The 24,449-nt window shown below is 45.0% G+C and overlaps 4 protein-coding genes across 4 annotated transcripts in view; 2 read left to right on the top strand and 2 right to left on the bottom strand.

The window, feature by feature from the left end:
- The first annotated feature begins 4,135 nt into the window (after positions 1 to 4,135).
- Positions 4,136 to 8,556, top strand: LOC307074646 (angiopoietin-4-like). The gene is made up of 7 exons (XM_079734896.1): positions 4,136 to 5,478; positions 5,666 to 5,729; positions 6,125 to 6,149; positions 6,307 to 6,398; positions 6,703 to 6,820; positions 7,484 to 7,669; positions 7,983 to 8,556. The coding sequence occupies exons 2-7, from the start codon at positions 5,673 to 5,675 to the stop codon at positions 8,279 to 8,281; spliced, it is 777 nt and encodes a 258-aa protein (XP_079591022.1). The 5' UTR covers positions 4,136 to 5,478; positions 5,666 to 5,672; the 3' UTR covers positions 8,282 to 8,556.
- LOC307074647 (beta-2-microglobulin-like) lies at positions 8,549 to 10,655 on the bottom strand. Its single transcript, XM_079734897.1, has 4 exons — positions 10,487 to 10,655; positions 9,477 to 9,749; positions 9,326 to 9,353; positions 8,549 to 9,200 (listed from the first exon to the last, which is right to left on the bottom strand). The coding sequence occupies exons 1-3, from the start codon at positions 10,563 to 10,565 to the stop codon at positions 9,340 to 9,342; spliced, it is 366 nt and encodes a 121-aa protein (XP_079591023.1). The 5' UTR covers positions 10,566 to 10,655; the 3' UTR covers positions 8,549 to 9,200; positions 9,326 to 9,339.
- A 2,678-nt stretch (positions 10,656 to 13,333) lies between these two features.
- tmbim4 (transmembrane BAX inhibitor motif containing 4) lies at positions 13,334 to 17,842 on the top strand. Its single transcript, XM_079735563.1, has 7 exons — positions 13,334 to 13,524; positions 13,616 to 13,724; positions 14,700 to 14,805; positions 15,637 to 15,670; positions 15,769 to 15,886; positions 16,721 to 16,766; positions 16,935 to 17,842. Exons 1-7 carry the CDS (start codon positions 13,434 to 13,436, stop codon positions 17,139 to 17,141), a joined length of 711 nt encoding a protein of 236 aa, XP_079591689.1. The 5' UTR covers positions 13,334 to 13,433; the 3' UTR covers positions 17,142 to 17,842.
- Positions 17,843 to 18,840: 998 nt separating this feature from the next.
- The window catches only part of stab2 (stabilin 2), a gene marked incomplete at both ends in the record, with an annotated part of 47,235 nt that continues 41,626 nt past the window's right edge, over positions 18,841 to 24,449 (bottom strand). The window contains 10 exons of the mRNA XM_079735644.1: positions 18,841 to 18,897; positions 19,846 to 19,956; positions 20,209 to 20,340; positions 20,527 to 20,640; positions 21,585 to 21,731; positions 21,865 to 21,984; positions 22,366 to 22,472; positions 22,834 to 22,999; positions 23,745 to 23,878; positions 24,148 to 24,289. Of these exons, the coding sequence (XP_079591770.1) occupies positions 18,841 to 18,897; positions 19,846 to 19,956; positions 20,209 to 20,340; positions 20,527 to 20,640; positions 21,585 to 21,731; positions 21,865 to 21,984; positions 22,366 to 22,472; positions 22,834 to 22,999; positions 23,745 to 23,878; positions 24,148 to 24,289 (1,230 nt within the window). The remainder of the gene's footprint in view (positions 18,898 to 19,845; positions 19,957 to 20,208; positions 20,341 to 20,526; positions 20,641 to 21,584; positions 21,732 to 21,864; positions 21,985 to 22,365; positions 22,473 to 22,833; positions 23,000 to 23,744; positions 23,879 to 24,147; positions 24,290 to 24,449) is intronic.

Raw genomic sequence — 24,449 nt, 5'->3', positions numbered from 1 at the left:
ATTAGAATGCTCTTAGCAGAGTGGCCTTGGGATTTCCTAACCAAAACTGTGCAAGAGAAACAAATGTTGTTCTCAGTAAATGTCCACTAGACCTGCATATCATTCATTCAACTTATTTATTTTTTTTACATCCAACAGTGCACCAAAACACTATCATCTGGCCATGCACACTTTTGGTCTGCTGACAACAGCTAAGTCCTTGTGTGACCTGGATGACATGTTGGAAAGTGCAGCAGTAGTGTTTTCGAGTCCATCCAGTGGGGCCAATGTTCAGAAACACCTCCTAAACCTGCAGTCCTGGCTAAAAAACAAAGGAATTCCTAAAGAGGAGACAGTGAAGTCTGAGATTAATGCAGAGGATTTGAAGGTATGTAATTATTTTGGTTAAGACGGAACAGAGGCTTTCATCAAAGCAATATACACTTGTGGAAAATAACACAAGCAACAATAAGAGTATGAGATATGAGAAGAAGTGCCATGGAGTAAAGTAAAGGTGACTTCAAGAATGTATCGGTTTAGAATTTCTGATCTGTTTCAAGGGACTGAGACATGCTCAAGAATAAGGGGTCATATTAATAACTTCTTATAAATCATTTCAATCTTATTTTTTTGTATCATTAAGGTTAGACATTGGGTCAGTTTTATCTCCAAATGTGCACCACTAAACATTCAAAGACACTAGTAATCACTATTGTATAATGCACTTTAGGAAATTCAAGGAAACAACAACTTTGGGAAGCACTGCAAAGAAGTAATTTCCAAAGCTTCACTGGATCTGGATGGAGAGCCAAACCCCTACCTTTGCAAAGGTTTATTCGCTCATATGAATAAATACCTACTTCCATACGCTGGACTTTGGACTGCAATAATGCTTGGTATGTAATTAATAAACAAGCAAATTGTCTCCTTTTGAAATGAAAAACAGTTTGTGCAAGGAATTTTATGCAAATAAATTAATGTAATCTATTTCAATGCTTAGGTGACCTTGGAAGACATGGCACTGGGCAGGCATATGTAAAGTGCAGTAGGAGATATACTGTCCTGAGAAACATGAAGAGAAAAGTATTTTTTTTTTTCTTTCAAATAAATGTTAAGTTTGTGTTTGACTGTTCGTGTTGTTATTCATACAATGTGTGATTCTTTTTTTCAGAACATAACAGAAGACAACAGGACCCAGGGAATTATGGAAAAGAGCCAGTGGGATCTGAAACACATTAGTTTCCGGTCAAGCAGGTTCACTAGACTGGACGACTTTGTGGTGCAGTACCAGTCAACCCACATAGCTCTGCTGAAGGAGTATGAAGACTCCAAAAGAAATGCTCGAAGAAAGGTTAGCATATTGGATTATTCATACCAACATACATTTCATTAGCCAAATCTTAAGCAGCCATTGTTAATAAACAATAAACAAAAATTATTAGTAGACACTGTCTTCACCACTTAATCCACAATATTTAAATTCTAGAGTGAGCCTATTCCAGGCACAGTTCCAAAATATAGTCAGGTGCATCTATGTTCATTTATTGGATAACCTGGAGGTGCCTGATGTGTGTGTTCTAGTTTTCGATGCTATGAATGCTTATTTAACTGTGGAAGTGTAAATTGATGATTCTTTTTAGTAAAAAGACGTAGAAGGTAAGGTACATCCTTTAATTTTGCAAGCTAACTTGCTCCATCATTGGAGTTGATTAAAAACAATAAGCTCTTCACAAGTTAATTTTACAAGTTAACTTTTTAACACTGCTGGAATTTCATGAAAGAAAACTTTCATCTGTACCTTTTATTCTGGTCAACAATGAAAGATGTGGGGAAAATAATTGCCAAATGACAAAAAGGAAAAGGAAATGTAAATTTTGCATGCAAACAAATTCTGTGCTAGTTCACCTAATTGAAAAAGTTATGCGCACCAGTTCAACAATTTAAACATTTGCCTGGAGTACTGGACTTCCTTTCAATATCTTGTGCCCTTACATGACAGTGAAAGTTGTCTCTTAAAAAATATACAATCAATATAAAAACTGTTGCACTGTAAATTCTACAATCTTAATAAGTAATCATGACTGGCCTTATTAATATTACCAGTGTGCAATGTTGTAGAATCTAGATTTCTGTCTCACTGGTTCTGTATTTGCTCAATGACTGCTTCCATCTAAAGTATACTTATTTGTGCAGAAATTCACAGTGGAAACTGAGAAATGGAAGGAACGACAACAGAAAAAGAGGGGGAGATATGTTACTCCAATCCGCAAGCTATTCACCTTCCAAAAATCAAAGGAGAAGATATAGTAAACGTACAGTTATGAATAAATTATGGCTCATGGCTAAACAAAGAATTCAATGTCTGTGTTAAAAATGCACGAAAAGGTAGAAAGCAAGACTTCCAAAAGCCAAAATATTTATATATATAATTTCAAAGATGACAATAGCATCTGGTATGATATCATGCACCTTTTTTTTGTTAAAATGTTGCAAATAACAGAATAAGACAGAGATCCCAAGAAGCTGTCAATTAAAGCAGTTATTTGGCTTTGTGTTCCTAGAGCTTTACTGATTAGAAGGTTATTATAATTTAAACCTGACATTGAGAATGTTATTGCATGTGGTTTGATACCTCCATGTGTTTTCCAAAGGGAATTCTTGAAGATGAGAAAAATCTGCCACGCAAAAAATGACTGGGGGACTATAAAGTGGAGAGGAGCCAGCATGCCCCATCCTGTTCAACAGGACAGCAGTAGTTGTGGGGTCATCGTCACCATGGTAATGAACGCATGTTTGATCTGAATTTTGATCAGTATATATATCTATCAAAGTCAGTAGAAAAAACATGGTTAATCTGAAAAGGGGTAAATAACAATCATCACCAGAAATGAAAGACTGATGGCAAAAGTCTTTAGAAGTATTGGCTAAATAGTTTAAGCAATTGAAATATAACATATTCATTTTTTTTCTATATTCAAAGGATAAAGTCACTAGGGCATATCCTAATGGATGAATGATACATAATACCAGTTTTTCTAATAAAGAGAATTGTTGCTCTTCTGAGTTGGTGATTGACAGGACGTCCACAATTATAACATGGTTTCCATGGGGGATAGGAACAATGTTGCATTGTTCTTTCACTGCATGTCCAAAATTACATTGTGTTTAATACCTTACATGTCAGATTTTCAGTGGGGAAGTCAGTGTCTTGATTCAATGTACAAAATATGAATAAATAACAATGCAGCAAACATTGAGTTCTTAAAAATATATTCAGTACATAATTTAAAGTCAAATAAGAAGACAAATATTCCATAAATTACAGTTATGGTAATGCTGGTAAACTTCACACAGTCTGCCAAAATTAAATTAGATTATAAATAGAATTGCATTACTATTCATTGTCTGAGTATGTCTGCCTTTATGTGTCTCTGTTAATGCTGTGCTGTCCCTATTAAAATAACTTAAAACTCAAAAAAATTAATTCAAACCAAAGAACAGAACCTATTCAGAACAACGCAAAACTAATCAACGAAAGACTCATTCAAAATATGTTTAAATTACAATGATGCATTAAAAAAAAATAATAATAATTAAAAAATTGTTAAACAGTCACCATGTGACTACATGATGGATTTGTCTTTGAAACTCATTCAATATCTTTGAGCTTATGGTAATTCATAATCCAGATGACAAGATTCATATAAATTGATCCCAGCTGCCAAAAAACTGGAATGTCTAATTGTTAAGTGTGAGTTATATAAGAAATTTAATTTCTTTCAGTGTTTGACATGGACAACCACTGTGCAATGTGCTCTGCCTCAAAGCCCACAGGATCAGTGCCATGATTTGGGGTTATTGTTTGTTAATATAATAAAATGTATTGTTACTTTTTCTGCAAAAAGAAAACCATGAACAACGTTGCAGAGCACATAAATTCCCTACGTTCCCTATGTTAAAACAATATGTCCTTCATGGCCTCTTATTCCTGACAATATGATAAAGATATTGTCTGCTTATTTCATTTTACAGATAATGTGTGACACATGCCAGAGGTGGTACCATGAGCAGTGTCTGGGGATGGGTAAAGACCAACTCCTACAAGCAAGGGCAAGCAAGTGGGATTGTGTCCTTTGCAATAAGGACAACATTTTATTTTGTGGAGACATATAAAAAAATAAAAAGATAAAAGTGTACAAAGTTCATTGAATAAAAAACTATTACAGTATCCATCGAAGTAGAATACTAAAGTGGTGGAGCAAAGTTGATAGATGAAGACCCTATACCGCTGCCTAGAGGTTCAGTGGTGGAACTCCTGGTGGGGTGAAATGGTTTCTGCAAAGATGGTGATGGCCTGTAGAGTAAAGGAGTTTGGGTGACCCCGAACCTTTTCTTACTCATCAAAATTAGGATTCCTATACTTGCAAGACCATATAATTATTCCACTGTGATCCTACAAAGTCAAAAGCATTAAAATATTTAAACCAGAAGAAATGTGAACAGCAATGAAGCCCACGTGCTGGAGGAATAGGGCCAAAAGTAAAAATGAGAAATCAAACAGGAATAACTATTCTTAACTTCTTGGGTCACCCTATGGGATCGTGAACTATAACCCTGAAGTGGAATGAGTCTGGAATAACAGGGCTTTTTTTTATTTAATTGAATCCAAAATCGTACGTAATATGTGTAATATTTATATCTTAGGTGGGATTTTATTTTGAAAGTAAATATCACAACTGCTGTACACTTCCTTTGATAGTATTTGATTTAATTGACTGTCTTTTGGTATGTACCCGACGAATGCTTTTAATTTGAAACTAGTTCTGAGACGCTATTACCGTAATGGCTAGTATAAACAGGTACAACAAAAAACTGGGTCGGCTGGTTTGACTGCCTACTGTCCGATGTTCGCCATCTCTTATTAATCTGATAAGGGGTCAGTCTTTAGACCCCTGGGCCGTTTGGTTGTTTGGTCGTTTAGATGGGAGAATGTCGTTTGGTTTGCGGCTGGGAGGTCAAACGCGCTTGTCTGGAAGACACACACGCACTCACACACACACGCGCACGCGCACGCACACGACCACACACAAACACTCTTACACACACACAACCACAGAAAATGTTGATACATGGGCATCTTAAATTAAATTCTTAAATTTTTCCAGCCTTCCCTAATCAAAAGTAGCACAGATAGGGCAACGCCCAATCTGGAAACACAGGAAGGGGAAGTTAAGTGGCTGCATTGCAACAGCTTCCATGGGCATGTTGTCCAACGGCTTTTTATCAGTGAAACTGTGTTTATGGAGGAGGCGGAGCCTGGATCAGGCCTCCTGTAACGCCTCCCTCTGCACACATAAACACACTCCTGAATCACTGGTAACTTCTAGACACCGAACCTGAACCAGCTGGCAACTTCTACACACTGAACCCAAACCACTGGAAACTTCTACCCACTGACTCATTAACAAGCTCCACTGGTAGCTTCTGTAAGCTCCACTGGTAAGTGTTCAGAGAGAACTACTTAATGACAGAATGGCATTGTGTTATGGTTATAGTTATGTCGTGTTCAGTGTTCTGGGCTTTGAAGCCAGAAGCTTCAGGCTGGGACCCCCATAACCTCTAGACTATCCTGCGGTGCTTGCGTCCCGTTGAGGTGAACTTCTTGTTTGTGGATCTGTGTCCTCAGGTCTAGGATGAAGATCTGTGCTCTGTTACTGCTGTCTGTCGTGGGCCTGTCAGAGCAATGGAAGGTAAAGACAAGGTTCAGAATACGTCTAGACACTTATTATAGTGTATTTGGGGGTTTTAGGGCTGGGACACAATTGAGGGAGGAGGGAAAGTGAGTTTTCAGAACTATGTGAAATGATTCTGCTCAAAAATGTACATTTCCCTGTAAAAAATCAAACACTTAACCGAGAAAAATAACAATAACCGCTTATGTATTCATGTGTTGATTTGGATTGACACCTGTCCACCACTCATCGCTATTGATGCGTTGTTTAATTGTTGAAGTTTGGTAAAGTATTTAAAGTGTTGAAACAAAGGTGTGATTGAGCTAACAAGGTCGATGATGAGAGTATGTGAGGATTGTAAACACCTTTATTTAGTTTATCAATGTGATTAAATGAACTTTTGTTTTCTACAGCCCAGCAAGACACTCGTCTCACAAGGTGAAAGCTACGTCACCGTGGTTACCCTGCACACATCATTCATAACCATATTAATAATCAATATCCACCATCACCGTCCAGCGTGCTGATATCCTCTGTGTGTGTGTGTGTGTGTGTGTGTGTGTGTGTGTGTGTGTGTGTGCGTGTGTGACCTCAGGGACAGACTGTTCTCAGATCAGGAGTGCGTCCAAGGCGGCAGCCAGCGGCGTGTATGTGATCAAACCCCCAGGAGTGAAGGAACCTTTCCAGGTGAGATGCAAACCCATGATGTCATCATTAATGGTCACAGATACCTGCAAAATATCCCTCAAAAACCACATTCAACAAACTAACACCTCCCAGAGGGTCCTAACCAATCAGCTACCAGGATCTGGAGGACACGTCGGCTGACTCCTTCCTTCCATTCAGCTGACTCCTCCCCCAGTCAGATGTCTCCCTCCCTCTAGTCAGCTGACTCCGCCCCCAGTCAGCTGTCTCCCTCCCTCTAGTCACCTGACTCCTCCCCCCAGTCAGCTGACTCCTCCCCTCCTGTGTAACTCCTCCCCTCCTCCAGGTGTACTGTGAGATGCTGGCGGACGGGGGCTGGACGGTGTTCCAGAGACGAACGGGCAGCGCTCTGTCCTTCAACAGGAACTGGGCGGAGTACCGGAAGGGCTTCGGAAAACCAGGAAGTGAGTGGGAGGGGCCTGCTGGATGTTGATGTAGGAACGGTTTCAGAAGCTCCTAGCGGCTCTGAACAAACATCTAGCAGCGTCCAGTGCGAGATCATCGGCGGCTCACAGTGTTACGTCACGATTGTGGGGTTAGACATTCCTGGGAGAAACCAAGGAGATAGGAGACGAGGTGATAGGAAGCAAGGCGATAGGAACCCAGGTATGAGGAACCAAGGTGATAGGAGCCGAGGCAATAGGAACCAAGGCTTTAGGAGACGAGGTGATAGGAGCCAAGGGCATAGGAGCCGAGGTCATAGGAACCCAGTTGATAGGAACTCAGGTGATACGAGCCCAGGTGATAGGAACCAAGGAGTTAGGAGACGAGGTGATAGGAGCTGAGGTGATAGGAACCAAGGTGATAGGAACCGTGGTGATACGAACCCAGGTGATAGGAACCATGGTGATAGGAGCCGAGGTGATAGGAGCCAAGGTGATAGGAGCCAAGGCATTAGGAGACGAGGTGATAGGAACCAAGGTGATAGGAACCAAGGTGATAGGAGCCAAGGGGATAGGAGCCCAGGCGTTAGGAACCCAGGTGATAGGAGCCGAGGTGATAGGAACCCAGGTGATAGGAAGCAAGGTGCTAGGAGGCGTGCTAGCGATCTGTGTTGCTGTGCTCAGAGGACCAGTGGCTGGGCCTGGAGAGGGTCTACTCCCTGACCAGGACCCCCGGGACCAGGTGGGTGCTGAGGGTTGACCTCTGGGACCACGAGGGAGGGACCGCCTACGCCAACTACAGAGACTTCCGGCTGGCCAATCAGAAGCAGGCGTACAAGCTGACAGTCGGACCTTACCAAGGGAACGCAGGTATGGCTCCACCCACATCAACACAATTCAACCCATAAATGAGTCAGACACACGGTGGCTGAAACCAATGGAGATCCTATTGGTCGAGCAGGGTTACACCCCCCCCCCCCCCCCCCACACACACACACACACTGTTCTTAACAGTCCATTGGGTTCTAAACCCAGATAGTTAGGTTCTATACCGGGGTTGGGTTGGGTTTCATACCCGTGTAGGGTTGGGTTTCATACCCGTGTAGGGTTGGGTTCTATACCCATGTAGGGTTGCGTTCCTTACCCGTGTCTTGCTGGTAACCCTCTCTGTTGCCTTCCAAAGGGGATGCGATCAAAGGCGTGTATGCGGGAATCAACCAGAACGGTTCTGGGTTCAGCACCATCGACCGGGACAACGACGGCTGCGACCCCTGCATCTTCGGGGACATCGCGGTGAACAAGTGCACGATGTCTAACCAGGGGGGCTGGTGGTTCAGCCGATGTGGCTCCGCCTTCCTCAACGGGGAGTGGCACCCCAGGGGCGACCACCTGGGCTGGCACTCGGGGCTCCACTGGCTCACCTGGAAGGGCCCGGCGCCGTACTCCGCCAGCGCCTCGCGCATGATGATCAAGTCCCTGTAGAGGAGTGGTTCTCAAGTGGGGGTACGCATGCCCTTATGGGTACTTCTGAGTACTGACGACTTTTTAATTAAATTAAATTTAAAAGGGACACTTTTTTTTTTTTTTCATCCAGAATTTTCATTTCAATTCTGAAAGCTGGATAGAAAATAGAAAAAATTGACCAGTTGTTGTAAATGTTAAAAAAAAAAACAAGGAGAAAGGGGAATCCATGAAAAATAAAGCGCATCCAGAAACACCAAAATCGTTCAAGTCAATAAAACCCTCTGCTTCACCAACCCCTTTATTCTTCATCAGGCTCACACGTTTCATTTTTATATTCCTCATTCCTTCACCATAATAATATAACATGTTTGACATGTTTATATAAAGAACCCGATTACAACAGCACATTTTTTAAATGTCACATTAATATAGCTTAAAAACCCTTTGGGTATAATGTAAATTCTAAAATCAACTAACACACAGAAACAAATATTATTATGTCAACACATAATAATTAGGCATAAGCTAAAGAATAAAACATTGATTGCTGGAGCAGTTATTAAATATGCTGTAGGTGACAGATTTGAGAGGTGTAACTTGAGTGCATAGTGCCGCCTTCCATACTTGGTTAAAGGAATCCAAAATGCCTGTCAATCACACGTGTCAATCACAGGTGTGTGAAGGCAACGCTTCTCATTGGTGGAGAAAGGGAGGGATGTTTTTATCTATTTAATTAATTCAATTATCTTTTAAAACTCGCCTTATTTTGCTCTCTCTCGTTACAACTCTCAATTCTTAACTACAGCATCTTAACAAGCAGTTAAAGATAAAATCGGTGAACAACATCAGGATTATTTAACCACACTTTGAGTTCCAGAGTGCCTTGATCGACTTGCTTTCTTGGGACGCAGAACCACCAGGCAGGGCGTGTAGTCCGCTATTAAAAGGATCAAATGATATGATATTTAATACCTTGACGATAAACGAGATTTCACACATTTTGAACAAATATTTATCAAATATATATATCAAATATAATAATTACTCATTTATATTACTCACTGCAGTGTTGGACTTTATTCATCCACATCTGGAAAGAAAACCAAAAAGCATGAAACTAACTAACTTAATCTGAAAGTGGCCGTAAAAAAGTGGATGAAAGTTGATGTTATGTGATCGGCAATGACTACAGAAGACCAGAAACGGAGCTCACCCCAGGCGTGGTTTGTGGTCCTCCCCATATGGGTGACCCTGCAGGCATACCGGACCCCCTCCCTGGGCGTGAAGACCACCCTCTTGGTCAGGTGGTATTGCCACTTGTGCTCGAACATCAGGTCGCTCTGCACCGCCCCGGGGATCACGACTCCGTTCTCTAGAAGGTCCACGCTCACTTCCGGTGGCTGGAAATCGTTCAGGTAGCAGACCAGGCTGTTTTCCTTCCCGACCTTCGGAGGCTCCCGGCTGTACACCTGGACCCTGGGGGCAGCTGGAAGGAAGGCTTTAGTTAGAGTTTATCCTTGCAATGCTATACTTTTAAAATTATTAATATGCTTACATTATTCCTTTTTACTGTCCATATTTAATGCTGGCTTCTAGATTTTATCCCTGAACGTGCTTATTTGCACTACCACCATGACACACATTCTCCAAGAACACCGTAGCATATCTTTTATCGTCTATATTATCCATGTGGATATTTTTATTTTATTTTACCGTTGTTTATGTTGTATGTGTATGCTGTGTGTGACGTGTTCCAGCTACTGTTACCTTTTCCCAGGGGATCTCTCGAACACAGGAGAGAATTCAGTTTATATTGGAAGCGGGCGAAATGGTAAATAAGCCACGCCTACAGGTTTTATTTCATGTAGGCCATACGGCGAAGACTAGAAGGCTACGCCTACAATCATAACACTAATATCGTTTTAATTTACCCAGGTAAACCTTTGGTGGCCATGTTTGTAATGTTTAACTTATCAACAACTCGTAAAACCTCATACGGTGTTGTCCACTATGTGGAGAAGAAACCATTCATAACTGGTGTTAGCTTGAAACATGTCATCATAATGAAGCATAGACTAAAATAATTTACATCATTATGTTATTTTCTTTTGACTGTTTTCAATTTTTTAACCCGTCCCTTTAGTCCTCGTATCGTTATCACAGGCCGAACACATAAACAAAAACAATCGGCGAAATCCAGTTTTAACGTTCTTCTTTACTTACTAATCGCCATCGACATCCCAACGAGTCCGCAGAACACCGAAACCATTAAAACGTTCATTTTCACCCCCAAAGCCACCATCTTCACAAACTTTCGAACACGGAAACTGAGTGTGTGTGTGTGTTTGTGTGTGTGTGTCTGCGTGTCTTGATCGCCAGAGATGAACCTACGCAGCTTACGTGAAACCGAAAGCACTTCTTCAAGCCACGCCTGATGTCAGGGCGCCTTTCAAGGCAATGGAACTCGCGACTCGCGATCTATGAAATGGAGGCAAGGGTCCACTGGAGTTGATTTTAATCTTTAACTTAACCTTCCTGTCATGTTCGTGTCAAATCTGACCGATTTCCATTTCGATCAATCATAAATATTGTGTTTTACATTTATTTGTCTCGAGGGCTTATGATATCCTCAACTTGTGCATTGCTCTTATTTTACTCTGAACACAATGAGTCGGCGCCCGATCAGACGATTTTCTGTCAGAGGCTCTTGACCTTTTTTTTCAAACTGATGAAGAGGGGATTGAAGTTGAACCAGAATTAGAGGAGGATGTCTCAGAAATAAAAGAGATTGATCCTGATTTTGATCCAGACCACCATGAGACCGAACAGTTAACAGATGGTGAGGAAGAGGCCCCTGAGGAAGACACACCTGAGGAAGAGGCACCTGGGGAAGAGGCACCTGGGGAGGGGGCACCTGGGGAAGAGGCCCTTGGAGAAGACACACCTGAGGTGACATTCCAGTCCAAGGATGGCAACTTGCTCTGGTATTCATCCCCCCAGGACAGAGGAGGCAGAGCAAGAGGGAAAATATCATTAGGATGACGCCAGGGCCAACACGGTATGCAACATCTCGTGTGGATGACATCAAGTCCAGCTTCCAACTCTCTTTACCAGAGTCCATTGTGGAAAATATACTGGCGATGACAAACCTGGAAGGGGGGCGTGTGTTTGCGGACACATGGAAGGCATTGGACCAGGTAGACCTCCAAGCCTACATGGGTCTGTTGATTCTAGAAGGAGTACATCGGTCCAACAATGAGGCTACAAAAAGTCTGTGGGATGCAGAGTCAGGGAGGCCTACATTCCGGTCAACTATGTCCCTGCAGCAGTTTCATGCCCTCTCAAGAGTTATCAGATTTGATGACAGAGCTACACAACCTTTCCGCTGGCGAGACAACAAACTGGCTGCCATCAGGAACGTTTGGGACAGGTGGGTGGAGCGCCTACCACTGATGTACAATCCAGACCCTGAGGTGACAGTGGACGAGCACCTGGTCCCTTTCAGAGGTCGCTGTCCATTCAAACAGTACATCCCAAGCAAACCAGGCAAGTATGGGATCAAGATCTGGGCAGCATGTGATGCCAGCAGCAGCTACGCCTGGAATATGCAGGTTTACACAGGGAAACCTGTTACTGGAAGGCCAGAAAAAAACCAAGGCATGCGTGTTGTGTTGGACATGACAGCCGGTCTCAAGGGGCATAACATCACATGTGATAACTTTTTCACATCACATGGGCTTGGTCAGGAGCTGCTGAAAAGAAAGCTCACCATGGTGGGGACAGTGAGGAAGAACAAGCCTCAACTTCCCCCTGCACTGGTGTCGACCAGAGGGAGAGAGGCACTGTCATCCAAATTTGCTTTCACTGAGACACACACAGTCTTGTGTCATATTTGCCCAAGAAAAATAAGAATGTCATCCTGATGAGCACTCTACACAAAGACGCTGCTGTCAGCGAAGCAGAGCACAGGAAGCCCCAGATCATCCTGAACTACAACAGAAACAAAGGAGGCGTTGACTGCCTTGATAAGGTAATGTATATTTTCATCTGTCATGCATTTGATTTACTTGTATTCATAGAAAACATTGCATTTTGTGTAAGACAGGTTCCATATTGTTTCCAATCTATTCATTATTGTTTCTTTCATTGCAGCCATTGCCCTGGCCGCTCTCCGCCCAAAACAGGGGCAGAAACGGAAGAGAGGCGAGCTCTGTGCCCCTAGAGACAATAAGACAAGTCTTACATGTTTCAAATGTGATGCCTACGTTTGCAAGGCACACTGCGACCTGATTGCAAAATGCCACTCCTGTGTGTACACACACACACACACACACACACACACACACACACACACACACACACACACACACACACACACACACACACACACACACAATGTGTTTATGTTGATGTTCTGATGTTCTGTGAATTTGGTCATCTGGTTAGATTTTTCTGTCTTTTTTCTTTACAATAAATGTTATATTTGGAATACAACTTTCAATTTCTGTGTCTATTCACTGCAGTTATTCATGTAAACCAGTAGTCTGAGACATTGTTTTGGTGATCAATGGTTTTTGTGTTAATGTAAGGGCAGTTAAAACAGGCCGGTCAAATTTGACCTGGAGCACCAAAGTAAGGGGGGAGAAACGAACACGAGACAAATGTTAAAAAAACAACCATTATATTCCCTTTGGAGACAACAAAGATATATATATATATATATATATATATATATATATATATATATATATATATATATATATATATATATATATATATGTGTGTGTGTGTTTAAATATAGACATTTTAGATCAGTGATTATGGACATTAAATCCAATTGCTACAGTTAATCAACAGTTATGTTAATACACATGATACCATGCCGCGTAAACGGACAGCATTCCTGCCATATATATATATATATATTATTCATGACTATTTTTATAGTCATTATTATGATTATTACACTTATTAAGGCCTATGATCGGTATTTCCCTTCCCCATGGCCGTCTGGTGATCCCCACCTCCAGGCCAGCCGGGGGCGCTGCTGCACCGATCAGTCGGGTTGGGACCAGAAGAAGAGCCGCTCCGTATTCCTCAGTCGTCACCGCTTCCTCTACAGACAAAAACAAACAGAGAGCTGCCGTGTATTTGGTTCTAAACCGCAGAGATGAGCACCGAGAAATACCCGAGGTCCTCCATCGAGGATGACTTCAACTACGGCACCAACGTGGCCACGGCCAGCGTCCAGATCCGGATGGGTGAGAAACACGACGCCGATCACAGTAACGTCAGTGATGATGATGAGGGATGCTACTCATCTAATCACTTTTTATTCCCCTCCTCCTCCAGACTTCCTACGTAAGGTGTACAGCATCCTCTCCCTCCAGATCATCCTGACCACGGCCACCGCCGCGCTCTTCATGTTCTGCGAGCCCATCAAGCAGTTCGTCCACACGAGGTCAGCCCGGGGGTCCGAGGAGATGGTCTGGGGCTCCTAGGAGATCCTCTGCTCCTCCTAGGAGATGGTTTGGTCCTCTTATGAGATCCTCTGCTACTCCTAGGAGATCATTTTGGTCCTGTGTACCTTTCTGAACCAGCGTGTGTTATGAACTCTGTTCTACGCAATCCCAGTGAACCCCAGCACTGCGGGCAGAATGCATTGGACGTTCGAACCCGGAAGTGACGTTGTCAATTATAATTTGTGTTGGGTCACGTGGGAGTTATGTAAACATGCTTAAAACATATAGAAATATATGATACTTTTTTTTTACAATTAGCGCATTTAGCAGACGTTTTTATCCAAAGCGACTTACATCAGTTAATATACACATTGACGGCAGAGTCAACCATGCAAGGTGACAGCCAGCTCGTCAGGAGCAGTTAGGGTTAAGTGTCTTGCTCAGGGACACATCAACAATCAGCTAGGAGGAGCTGGGGATCGAACTAGCGACCTTTCGGTTACAAGGCAACTGCTCTACCTCCTGAGCTAAGCCGACCCACTACACTGTACAGTTTTACCAAGAACGAGTCGTTTTTTTAAATGTGTATTTTTAATTTCTATTATATATATATATGTATAAGGTTATATATATAACAATTTATAAGTATATTTACGTTTTAAAATTGGTCGGAAATCTTTGATTGTAATCCACACTCTTTGTGACTCTCATGAATGTAATTACCAAATGATAAAAACATTCAATAATGATAAATAACTGGTAATATAGCTGTAATATAGCTAATGAAATGACCACGAAACAGCAGAGTAAAGACTTATAAAATAGATATGTGTGAGATAACATTTCAAATCAGTTGTCAAGGCATTGTAATGTCTGGCAGCCGCTGATTGACAGGGCTGTTGAGGTTCATCGACAGGATCACCGTAGCTCTCTGAATGTTCTTCCTGTTTAACTGGTTTTCCTGCTCCTCCCAGTCCTGCGGTGGTGCTGGTGTCGGCGCTGGGCTCGCTGGTGCTGCTGGTTGCGCTGGCGGTGTACAGACACAAGCACCCCCTCAACCTCTACCTGCTGCTGGCCTTCGTAAGCGTCCCTCTGGCCTTCCCTCCACGCCCCTCACTAAACGGGCTTGACGGGGTTTGATCTAAGTTGTATCTGTTCACATCGGTATGCGTATTAGAAAGAATCATGAGTTAGATGTGAGTCAGCAAATGTAACAGTGTACACTAATGTATACTGTACAGTGTAGTGTCGACAAATGTAAAACTACAGTTTTTTTACACTAGTGCACACTGTAGAGTGTACACTATTGTACAGAGTTACATTTGTTGCCTCACATCTAACTCATGATTCTTTCTCATTCGCATAACTTTATTGTCAACAAATGTAACACTGTGCAGTGTACAGTGTGTACGTACTGATGGGTGTTGGATTGTGCCAGCTGTCTGTATCTTTTCAGATACCTGATTAGGAACAATCATAAGACAGTAAATCATGGAGTTTGCTCCCTTTAAGGCACGGCCTATAGTCACAAGGAAGGGGAACGTAAAGTCCAGTATGACAAAGTCCAACTGTCTTATCGCACTGAACAACACTTTGGAGCTGATCTGCAGGACATGTGATCCATGAATCTAAAATCACTCTGATTCTAAAGTAACTTCTATTCTAAAGTAACCCTGATTCTAAAATGACTTAAGATTTGAGTGAAGAGATGCTGGTCAATGAAACTCTTGAGATGAAACAAATTCCACTGAAGTCCCCAGCAGCAACATCGAGACGCAGTAATAATAGAAAGTCTTGATGGAGGGCACCACCGTGGCTGATGAAGGTCTGTTGGACAGGTGGATTCCTATTTTGTCAACGTGAACTGTTTTTAAAGCCACCCGTGAACTCTTTTGTTTTCATGTCTTGTAGACTCTGCTGGAGGCGGTCTCCGTGGCAACAGCTGGTACGCGTCCTCATCTGAATAAAGCCCCTGCCTAGTGTGTGTAGTACCTCTAACTGAACGGTGGATGCCTACTGAATCCTGTTTCTGACCCCCTGCAGTGAGCTTCTATGAGTATAAGATCGTGCTGCAGGCGTTCTTCCTCACCTGCACCGTGTTCACCTGTCTCACGGCCTACACCTTCCAGTCCAAGAGGGACTTCAGCAAGCTGGGGGCCGGGTGAGACCTACTGTCACCAGGAACACCAGGAACAGTACTACTGTAGAACATGACCTACTGTAGAACATGACCTACTGTAGTACATGACCTACTGTAGAACATGACCTACTGTAGAACATGACCTACTGTAGTACATGACCTACTGCAGTACATGACCTACTGTAGTAGTACATGACCTACTGTAGAACATGACCTACTGTAGAACTTGACCGACTGTAGAACATGACCTACTGTAGAACTTTACCTACTGTAGAACATGACCTACTGTAGTAGATGACCTACTGTAGAACATGACCTACTGTAGAACATGACCTACTGTAGTAGATGACCTACTGTAGTACGTGATTCTGTAGTACATGTACGACAGTAGTACATGTACTACTGTCTGAAGGAACACCTTTACACCATGAACCGTACTACTGTAGTACATGTACTGCTGTACTTCATGTACTACAGTACTTCATGTACTACAGTAGTACTAGTACATGTACTGCTGTACTTCATGACCTACTCTACTACATGTACTAAAGTTTTACTGTAGTACATGACCTACTCTACTACAGTAGGACATGTTATTTAGTACTATAAGATACTAGTGTACTACATGTATTTTATGGGCTGTACTACTGTAAGATACTACTGTACCACATGAACTGAACTACAATGTTTGTACATTATATGTTAGTTGTAATAAGAAAAGCAGAGAAAATACCTAATGAGCCTTACAAATAGTTGTATTTTTAAGAATGCTGCCTCCCAGCATTCATAAAATGTCATTATGTATCTCTGTCTGAGTGAATGAGTGAACATTCTGTGCATCGCTGCCCCCTGCAGGCTGTTTGCTGCACTGCTGATTCTGATCGTGGGCGGGGTTATGCGGGTGAGTGACAGGGTCTTTTGTCCCCTCAGTCCTTTGGAGTAGAGCCAGACATGTGAAGATACTCAATATTCAAGGATTTAAGACCTAATCTTAATATTTAAGGCATTCTCCTCATGTTTGATGCTACAAAGTTACTGAGAACGGGATTATGGGGTTCTCTCCTGCCAGATGTTCTTCAACAACGAGACGACAGAGCTGCTCTTCGCCTGCGCCGGAGCACTGGTCTTCTGCGGGTTCATCATCTACGACACACACCTTCTGATGCACCAGCTGTCCCCTGAGGAGCACATCCTGGCCTCCATCAACCTGTACCTGGACATCATCAACCTGTTCATCCACCTGCTGCGCATCCTGGACTCCATGAAGAAGAACTGAGGGGCGTGGCCCGGCCGCCATCTTGGTACTGGAGCGCCCTCCCATTGGTCAATTCTAGAATAAGAACTCACGGTTGCTTTGCTGCGTGGGGCGTCTTTATTATAATTATTCATACTTTTTTGGCGCAAAAGTAACAAGATGGCTGCTTGGAACGTCAGGGTTAGCTAACCCTAACCTACCAGAGCCGTAGGGCAGGTCATCGCTGGTGAATGTTCAACACTACCAGGTTACCCGCTGTCCTGGTTCTGAGTGGACTGGTATTGTGTTGTAACTGGTATTTCTTTGTTGTGTTTTTGGTCGTTAAGGGAAGCTGCTGCATGGCGAGCAGAATATGAAGGTTAAACTGGTTTTATGTTAGGAGTCATTTATTTATATATCTTTCTGCACACTTTTAATTACTTTGACCTTTGTATGATATAACAAGCTGTAATTGCCCACGGACAACAACTTGTTAACGGACGTGATGTTATTGTATTCATTCCATTCCTGAATGTAAAATATACTTATTAACAAACGACACGGTTATCAGCATTATGAAAACATGTTTCGCCTTTCAATGATTTTTACTTTGTCGTTAAATATCAGATGTATTAACTTTATGTGCAATTCTATAGAGTATAGTTCGGAAAAATTATTTATGTGAAATCTGTCAGATAAAATGAACGCAGGCAACAGAATTATAATAAATGATTTGAAATGACTTCAGGATACTGGGCTGAATTACTGGTAATTTTCTGGGGAGGAGCTACTGGTGCTCATAGTAACACTTGACATCACTGGTCCAGGATCCCTGAAGGGGTTCTGGAGCAGGTCCAGGGTCTCTAGAGGTCTGGAGGAGGTCCAGGGTCTCTAGAGGTCTAGAGGAGGTCCAGGGTCTCTAGAGGTCTAGAGGAGGTCCAGGGTCTCTAGAGGTCTGGAGGAGGTCCAGGGTCTCTAGAGGTCTAGAGGAGGTCCAGGGTCTCTAGAGGTCTAGAGGAGGTCCAGGGTCTCTAGAGGTCTGGAGGAGGTCCAGGGTCTCTAGAGGTCTGGAGGAGGTCCAGGGTCTCTAGAGGTCTAGAGGAGGTCCAGGGTCTCTAGAGGTCTGGAGGAGGTCCAGGGTCTCTAGAGGAGGTCCAGGGTCTCTAGAGGTCTAGAGGAGGTCCAGGGTCTCTAGAGGTCTGGAGGAGGTCCAGGGTCTCTAGAGGTCTAGAGGAGGTCCAGGGTCTCTAGAGGTCTGGAGGAGGTCCAGGGTCTCTAGAGGTCTGGAGGAGGTCCAGGGTCTCTAGAGGTCTGGAGGAGGTCCAGGGTGTCTAGAGGTCTCGAGGTCCAGAGTCTCTAAAGGGGTCTGTAGGAGGTCCAGGGGGTCTAGAGGTCCAGGGTCTCTAAAGGGGTCTGTAGGAGGCCCAGGGGGTCTAGAGGTCCAGGGTCTCTAAAGGGGTCTGTAGGAGGTCCAGGGGGTCTCCAGGTCCAGGGTCTCTAAAGGGGTCTGTAGGAGGTCCAGGGGGTCTAGAGGTCCAGGGTCTGTAGGAGGTCATGGGGGTCTAGAGGTCCAGGGTCTCTAAAGGGGTCTGTAGGAGGTCCAGGGGGTCTAGAGGTCCAGGGTCTGTAGGAGGTCCAGGGGGTCTAGAGGTCCAGGGTCTCTAAAGGGGTCTGTAGGAGGTCCAGGGGGTCTAGAGGGGTCTGTTGGTGGTCCAGGGCTCTAGGGGGGGTGTGGAGGACATCAGGCCTGAATGGTGTCATAGCAAACGTTGCTCACCCCCTGCTGCGAGTCCTTATCCTAGAACAGAAGACCTGTGGTCAGTCCAGCGGGGGGAACATTCCTCTGACCCGCTGACCACTATGAAAGGTTCACATCTAAAGGTCATCACATTCTGAGACGGACAGGAGGACGTCAGGTCCCGTCCGTCACGCCGAGTGACGGACGGGACCAGAGGACACTTGTTGCAATAAAAGAACCAATCAGAGCTCGACAGCTCAAGTGTCAGTCATCGAATGTATACTTAAAGCTGCACTATCGCACTTCTGTACTGCAACTATCAGTCCCTCTGCATTTTTTTGTGATTGTTGCGGCCAAATATCCTTGATTATGCGGCACGTTTTCTTAAAAAATGCGATGAAATATGCGGCATATTTATGCAATTTTATGCGATGAAATTGCGGCAACTTGCAAAAATTGCGGGAACTTGTGAAAAAAATGTGGGACTTGTGAAAAATGCAGCTTTTTGATGACGTTCACGTTGTGTAATTACGTCACTTCATAACGTTCCCATGGCAACAGGGGGAAATGGCTGCTCTTGTGTGAAGTAAACGCAACATTTTTCAACTTTCTGCTAAGATATGTGACTTTTTTGCAACAAAAATGCGGGGATTATGAAATCATGCAAGCCCCGCATATTCTGCGCGGAAATCGGCAATTTATGGGGTGAAAGTGCGGCATATTTTAAAAAATGCGGCCCCTGCATGAATATGCGGACTTTGGCTGATTATGCGTTGAATTATGCGATCGCATAATCGCGTTTTTCTGGAGGGACTGAACTATTTACTCCGTTTACTGAACTAGGTAGTTTCTCAAGGATTATATGTTATATTCTGGTCCTCTTTTCCAGCGTGGGGAAAATCTCAGACTGAAAATGATGTAACCGTGGCAACTCAGGCCACTAGAGGCTGCTAACAGGGAAACTGAAGCGGTGCAGCATTAAACCCCGTGAGTGAGTTCCAGACTTACGGCCACACTGGGAGGCGACGGCTCCGCGGGGGGCGACGTGTCGAAGAGGGGGTTGATAATGTTGGAGTGGGGGGGCGTAGGGGCGGAGTCTTCCTCTTGCTCATCTTCATCCTGTCACATGGAAAAGGCCCCGGTCAAACCATCAACCAAAACACTCACTTAATAATAATATACAAGACTTATATAACGCTTTTCTAAATACTCAAAGAGACTTTACAGAGTGAACACAACATAAAATCATTTAATAAGAACATATGGGGAGAAAAGAGAAGGAGGTTATTTTGTGACAGCAGTCTTAAGAAGGTGGTTTTTGAGGTGCATGTATGGATCACACGTTATGAAAGGAGGAAGGCGGGGCCCGACCTTGAAGTAGCTGAACTTGAAGGGTGCGGCCCTGTGCGTGTGGAAGCGGTATCCCACCACGAGGAACGCCGCCCCCAGCGCCAGCAACAGCACGAGTCCCACCCCAATCCCGGCCTTGTGTCCCACATGGAGCTGAGGAGCACACAGGGAATGAGACTCACAAACCCTTTGGTGGGAGATACCGTGAGCGTTAACCTCCAGGGAGGTTTCCTAAGTGTTGCAGAGCCATCCATTTCTTTGTAGCTGTTCCAAAGTTGCCTTTAATTGTTCTGATGATTCTAAGACGAGTGGCTATGATAAGAGAGGTGGGTGGCTCACCAGTTTGTGGGGAGGTGGGGGGGCCTTCAGGGGCCCCGCGATCACGTGGATGACTCCATTAGACGCCACGATGTCAGAGTCGATGATGAAGCGTTCGTTGACGTAGCAGGAGGACTGACAGCATTCACAAAGAAGTTGTGGTTATGATTTATAACAGCATGTACTTAAAATGTAATGACGTAATGGAGAGTATTTATAACAGCAAACCATGGTATTAAAAGTTACAGCACCTTAACTGTGCCACTGTGACAAGGGGGCACTGTAATGCAGTGCATTAGCCAACCACAAGGGGGCACTGTAATGCAGTGTGTCACCCAGCCACAAGGTATCACTGTAATGCAGTGTGTTAGCCAACAACAATGTGACACTGTAATTCAGTGTTAGCCAGTCACAACGTGACACTGTAATGCAGTGTGTCACCCAGCCACAGGGTGACACTGTAATGCAGTGTGTTAGCCAACAATGTGACACTGTAATGCAGTGTGTTAGCCAACAACAAGGTATCACTGTAATGCAGTGTGTTAGCCAACAACGTGACACTGTAATTCAGTGTTAGCCAGTCACAAGGTGACACTGTAATGCAGTGTGTCACCCAGCCACAGGGTGACACTGTAATGCAGTGTGTTAGCCAACAATGTGACACTGTAATGCAGTGTGTTAGCCAACAACAAGGTGACACTGTAATGCAGTGTGTTAGCCAGCCGCAAGGTGTCACTGTAATGCAGTGTGTTAGCCAGCCACAAGGTATCACTGTAATGCAGTGTGTTAGCCAAAAACAAGGGGACACTGTAATGCAGTGTGTTAGCCAACAAGGTGACACTGTAATGCAGTGTGTTAGCAAGCCACAAGGTGACACTGTAATGCAGTGTGTTAGCCAGCCACAAGGTGACACTGTAATGCAGTGTGTTAGCCAGCCACAAGGTGACACTGTAATGCAGTGTGTTAGCCAACAACAAGGGGGCACTGTAATGCAGTGTGTTGGCTAACCACAAGGGGGCACTGTAATGCAGTGTGTTAGCCAGCTTAATAACAGGAAGAAGGAGGAGGGGAGGTGGTACCAGTGCGCCGGGGTTCATGAAGTCCACCAGGCCCTGGATGGTCAGGCTGCCCTGGCGGGTTCTCAGCCGGCTGCCGTTCTTCATCTGGCCGAGGGCCAACGCCTCGCCCTCCGACAGGTGGTGCTCCATGTCCCTCTCCGTCAGCGTCTACCGGACGGTTCAACACTATTGTCAACAACCACTCAGGAGGTAGAGTGCATTGACTGGTAACCGGAAGGTTGCCAGGTGTTTGTGTGTGTGTGTGCGTGCGCGCGTGCGTGATACTGTTCCATCGACGTGCCTGGTTCTCCAGCAGGCCCGAGTTGTCCGGTACAAACAGAGTATTCTTGGTGCTCAGGTCACTCAGCCGCGTCACAAACTCCTTCCCGGACCGGGAGCTCCGAGAGTAGTTCAGGATTTGCTGATGAAAGGAAAAGGAGGAGTTTAGCAAGGCAGGGGCACGGCCGGAGTTCAACCGCAAACCCCTGATCTGACTGTGGATCAACGTGTGTTTTTTCTGGCACTTAATGTAGATACTTATTGTTTGTTGTTTGTCCTGGCATATCGTGGTCGAGCATCTTATCCTAGCTATCTTTGTTGTACTGGGGAAATGGGTTAAACTAGAGATTGGTTGGGCTCGGCACTTGGTTCTATGAACGTCCTTACTACCGTCCGTACCGATAGCCATATATTGTTGTTTCTCTTTCTTCTGAAAAATGTGCTTATTGTAAGTCGCTTTGGATAAAGGCGTCTGATAGATGCCCTGAATGTAAATATAAATGTAATGTAAATGTTCACATACGGTGAAGAAGTTGGAGAAGTCCGGTGTGGACTGTAGGACCTGGAGGAGGTTCCCTGAGCAGGAGTAACCGTCGCCCACGTACCCCGGTTTACACGCACACGACACCTCTGGGGCAGAGACACAACGCACAATTAAACAAGCACACGACACCTCTGGGGCAGAGACACAACGCACAATTAAACACGCACAGGACACCTCTGGGGCAGAGACACAACGCACAATTAAACACGCACAGGACACCTCTGGGGCAGAGACACAACGCACAATTAAACACGCAAAGGACACCTCTGGGGCAGAGACACAACGCACAATTAAACACGCACCGGACACCTCTGGAGACGAGAGCAAAATGATCACAAAGATCATTTCTGCCATAATATATACATCCCATCTTTAAACAACCCTAAATGTGAGAGAGAACATCGGAGCAGAGCTGTTCCTCTGTTGGGTTCTGTTGTGACCCCCCACCTTTGACTCGGTAGCAGAAGGTGTCCCAGGTCTCGCTCAGGTTCTTGCGGGTGCCGTAGTCCACGATGCCCACGTGACCGAAGCCACAGTTGGGGTTGGAGAAGGTGGTGGGGTACGCCACCCGGGCCTCCGTCAGCCAGCCCGCAGAGCACAGGTTGAAGCCCGCCTGAACCCATGAGCAAAGTTTAAAGGTTGAAGCCCGCCTTGACCCATGAGCAGAGGGTTAAAGGTTGAAGCCTTCCTTGACCCATGAGCAGAGGGTTAAAGGTTGAAGCCCGCCTTGACCCATGAGCAGAGGGTTAAAGGTTGAAGCCCGCCTTGACCCATGAGCAGAGGGTTAAAGGTTGAAGCCCGCCTTGACCCATGAGCAGAGGGTTAAAGGTTGAAGCCTTCCCTGACCCATGAGCAGAGGGTTAAAGGTTGAAGCCCGCCTTGACCCATGAGCAGAGGGTTAAAGGTTGAAGCCTGCCTTGACCCATGAGCAGAGGGTTAAAGGTTGAAGCCCGCCTTGACCCATGAGCAGAGGGTTAAAGGTTGAAGCCTTCCTTGACCCATGAGCAGAGGGTTAAAGGTTGAAGCCCGCCTTGACCCATGAGCAGAGGGTTAAAGGTTGAAGCCTTCCTTGACCCATGAGCAGAGGGTTAAAGGTTGAAGCCCGCCTTGACCCATGAGCAGAGGGTTAAAGGTTGAAGCCTTCCTTGACCCATGAGCAGAGGGTTAAAGGTTGAAGCCCGCCTTGACCCATGAGCAGAGGGTTAAAGGTTGAAGCCCGCCTTGACCCATGAGCAGGGGGTTACAGGTAGAAGCCCGCCCATGTCCAACACTTGCACAACTCTGGCACATTTACACTTAACACACTTAACCCTTAACGCTGACATGTCACACTTGACCCTTGACCCTGTGCCCCCCACCTGCTGGGCGTAGGACAGCTGTTTGTAGGAGGCGAGGCCGGCCCCCTGCGCCCCACAGGCCGCCGTCGCGCCCGCGTAGGTCAGCTTGTAGGGGCCCTTATCGGAGCGCAGGTGGAACACCCCCAAGGTGGCGTCTGGAAGCACACACACACGGGCACACACACACACACACACACACACGCAGGCACGCAGGCACGCACGCACACACACACACACACACACACAGACACACATACACACACTCACACACACACACACATGCACACACACACACAGACACACATACACCCACGCACAAGCAACACACACACACACACACAAACACACACACACATTGGTTGAAGGGAAGTATTTGCAAGGGGTTTGGTGTGTTGTGATGACCTCATCAATGACCTCATCGTACCCTCAAAGTGGAGGTCCGTGCACTCCCCGTCCAGGTGGCAGGCGCCGTTGTCTTGGAGACAGCGGTTGATTGGCAGCTCCTTGACCTCACACTTGGCCCCGTCACCAATGTAGTTGTTCTTACAGGCGCACTTCTTCTTGCCCTGGGGGTCACAACAACCCATCTTCAGAAAGCCTTCCTCTGGTCTCTGGACATCTCTCCCATCTTACCCACAACACCTAGGGTTGAGGGTCACCCCAACCCCAACCCTGACCCCTAACCCCTAACCCTTACGAACCCTGACCCTGACCCCTTACCCCTCC

Source organism: Pollachius pollachius, assembly GCF_949987615.1.
Source record: "Pollachius pollachius genome assembly, chromosome: 4".
In the NCBI taxonomy this organism is placed as follows: Eukaryota; Metazoa; Chordata; class Actinopteri; order Gadiformes; family Gadidae; genus Pollachius; species Pollachius pollachius.
The sequence above is the reverse complement of the archived record's forward strand: the minus strand, read 5'-3'. Positions and strand labels throughout refer to the sequence as shown.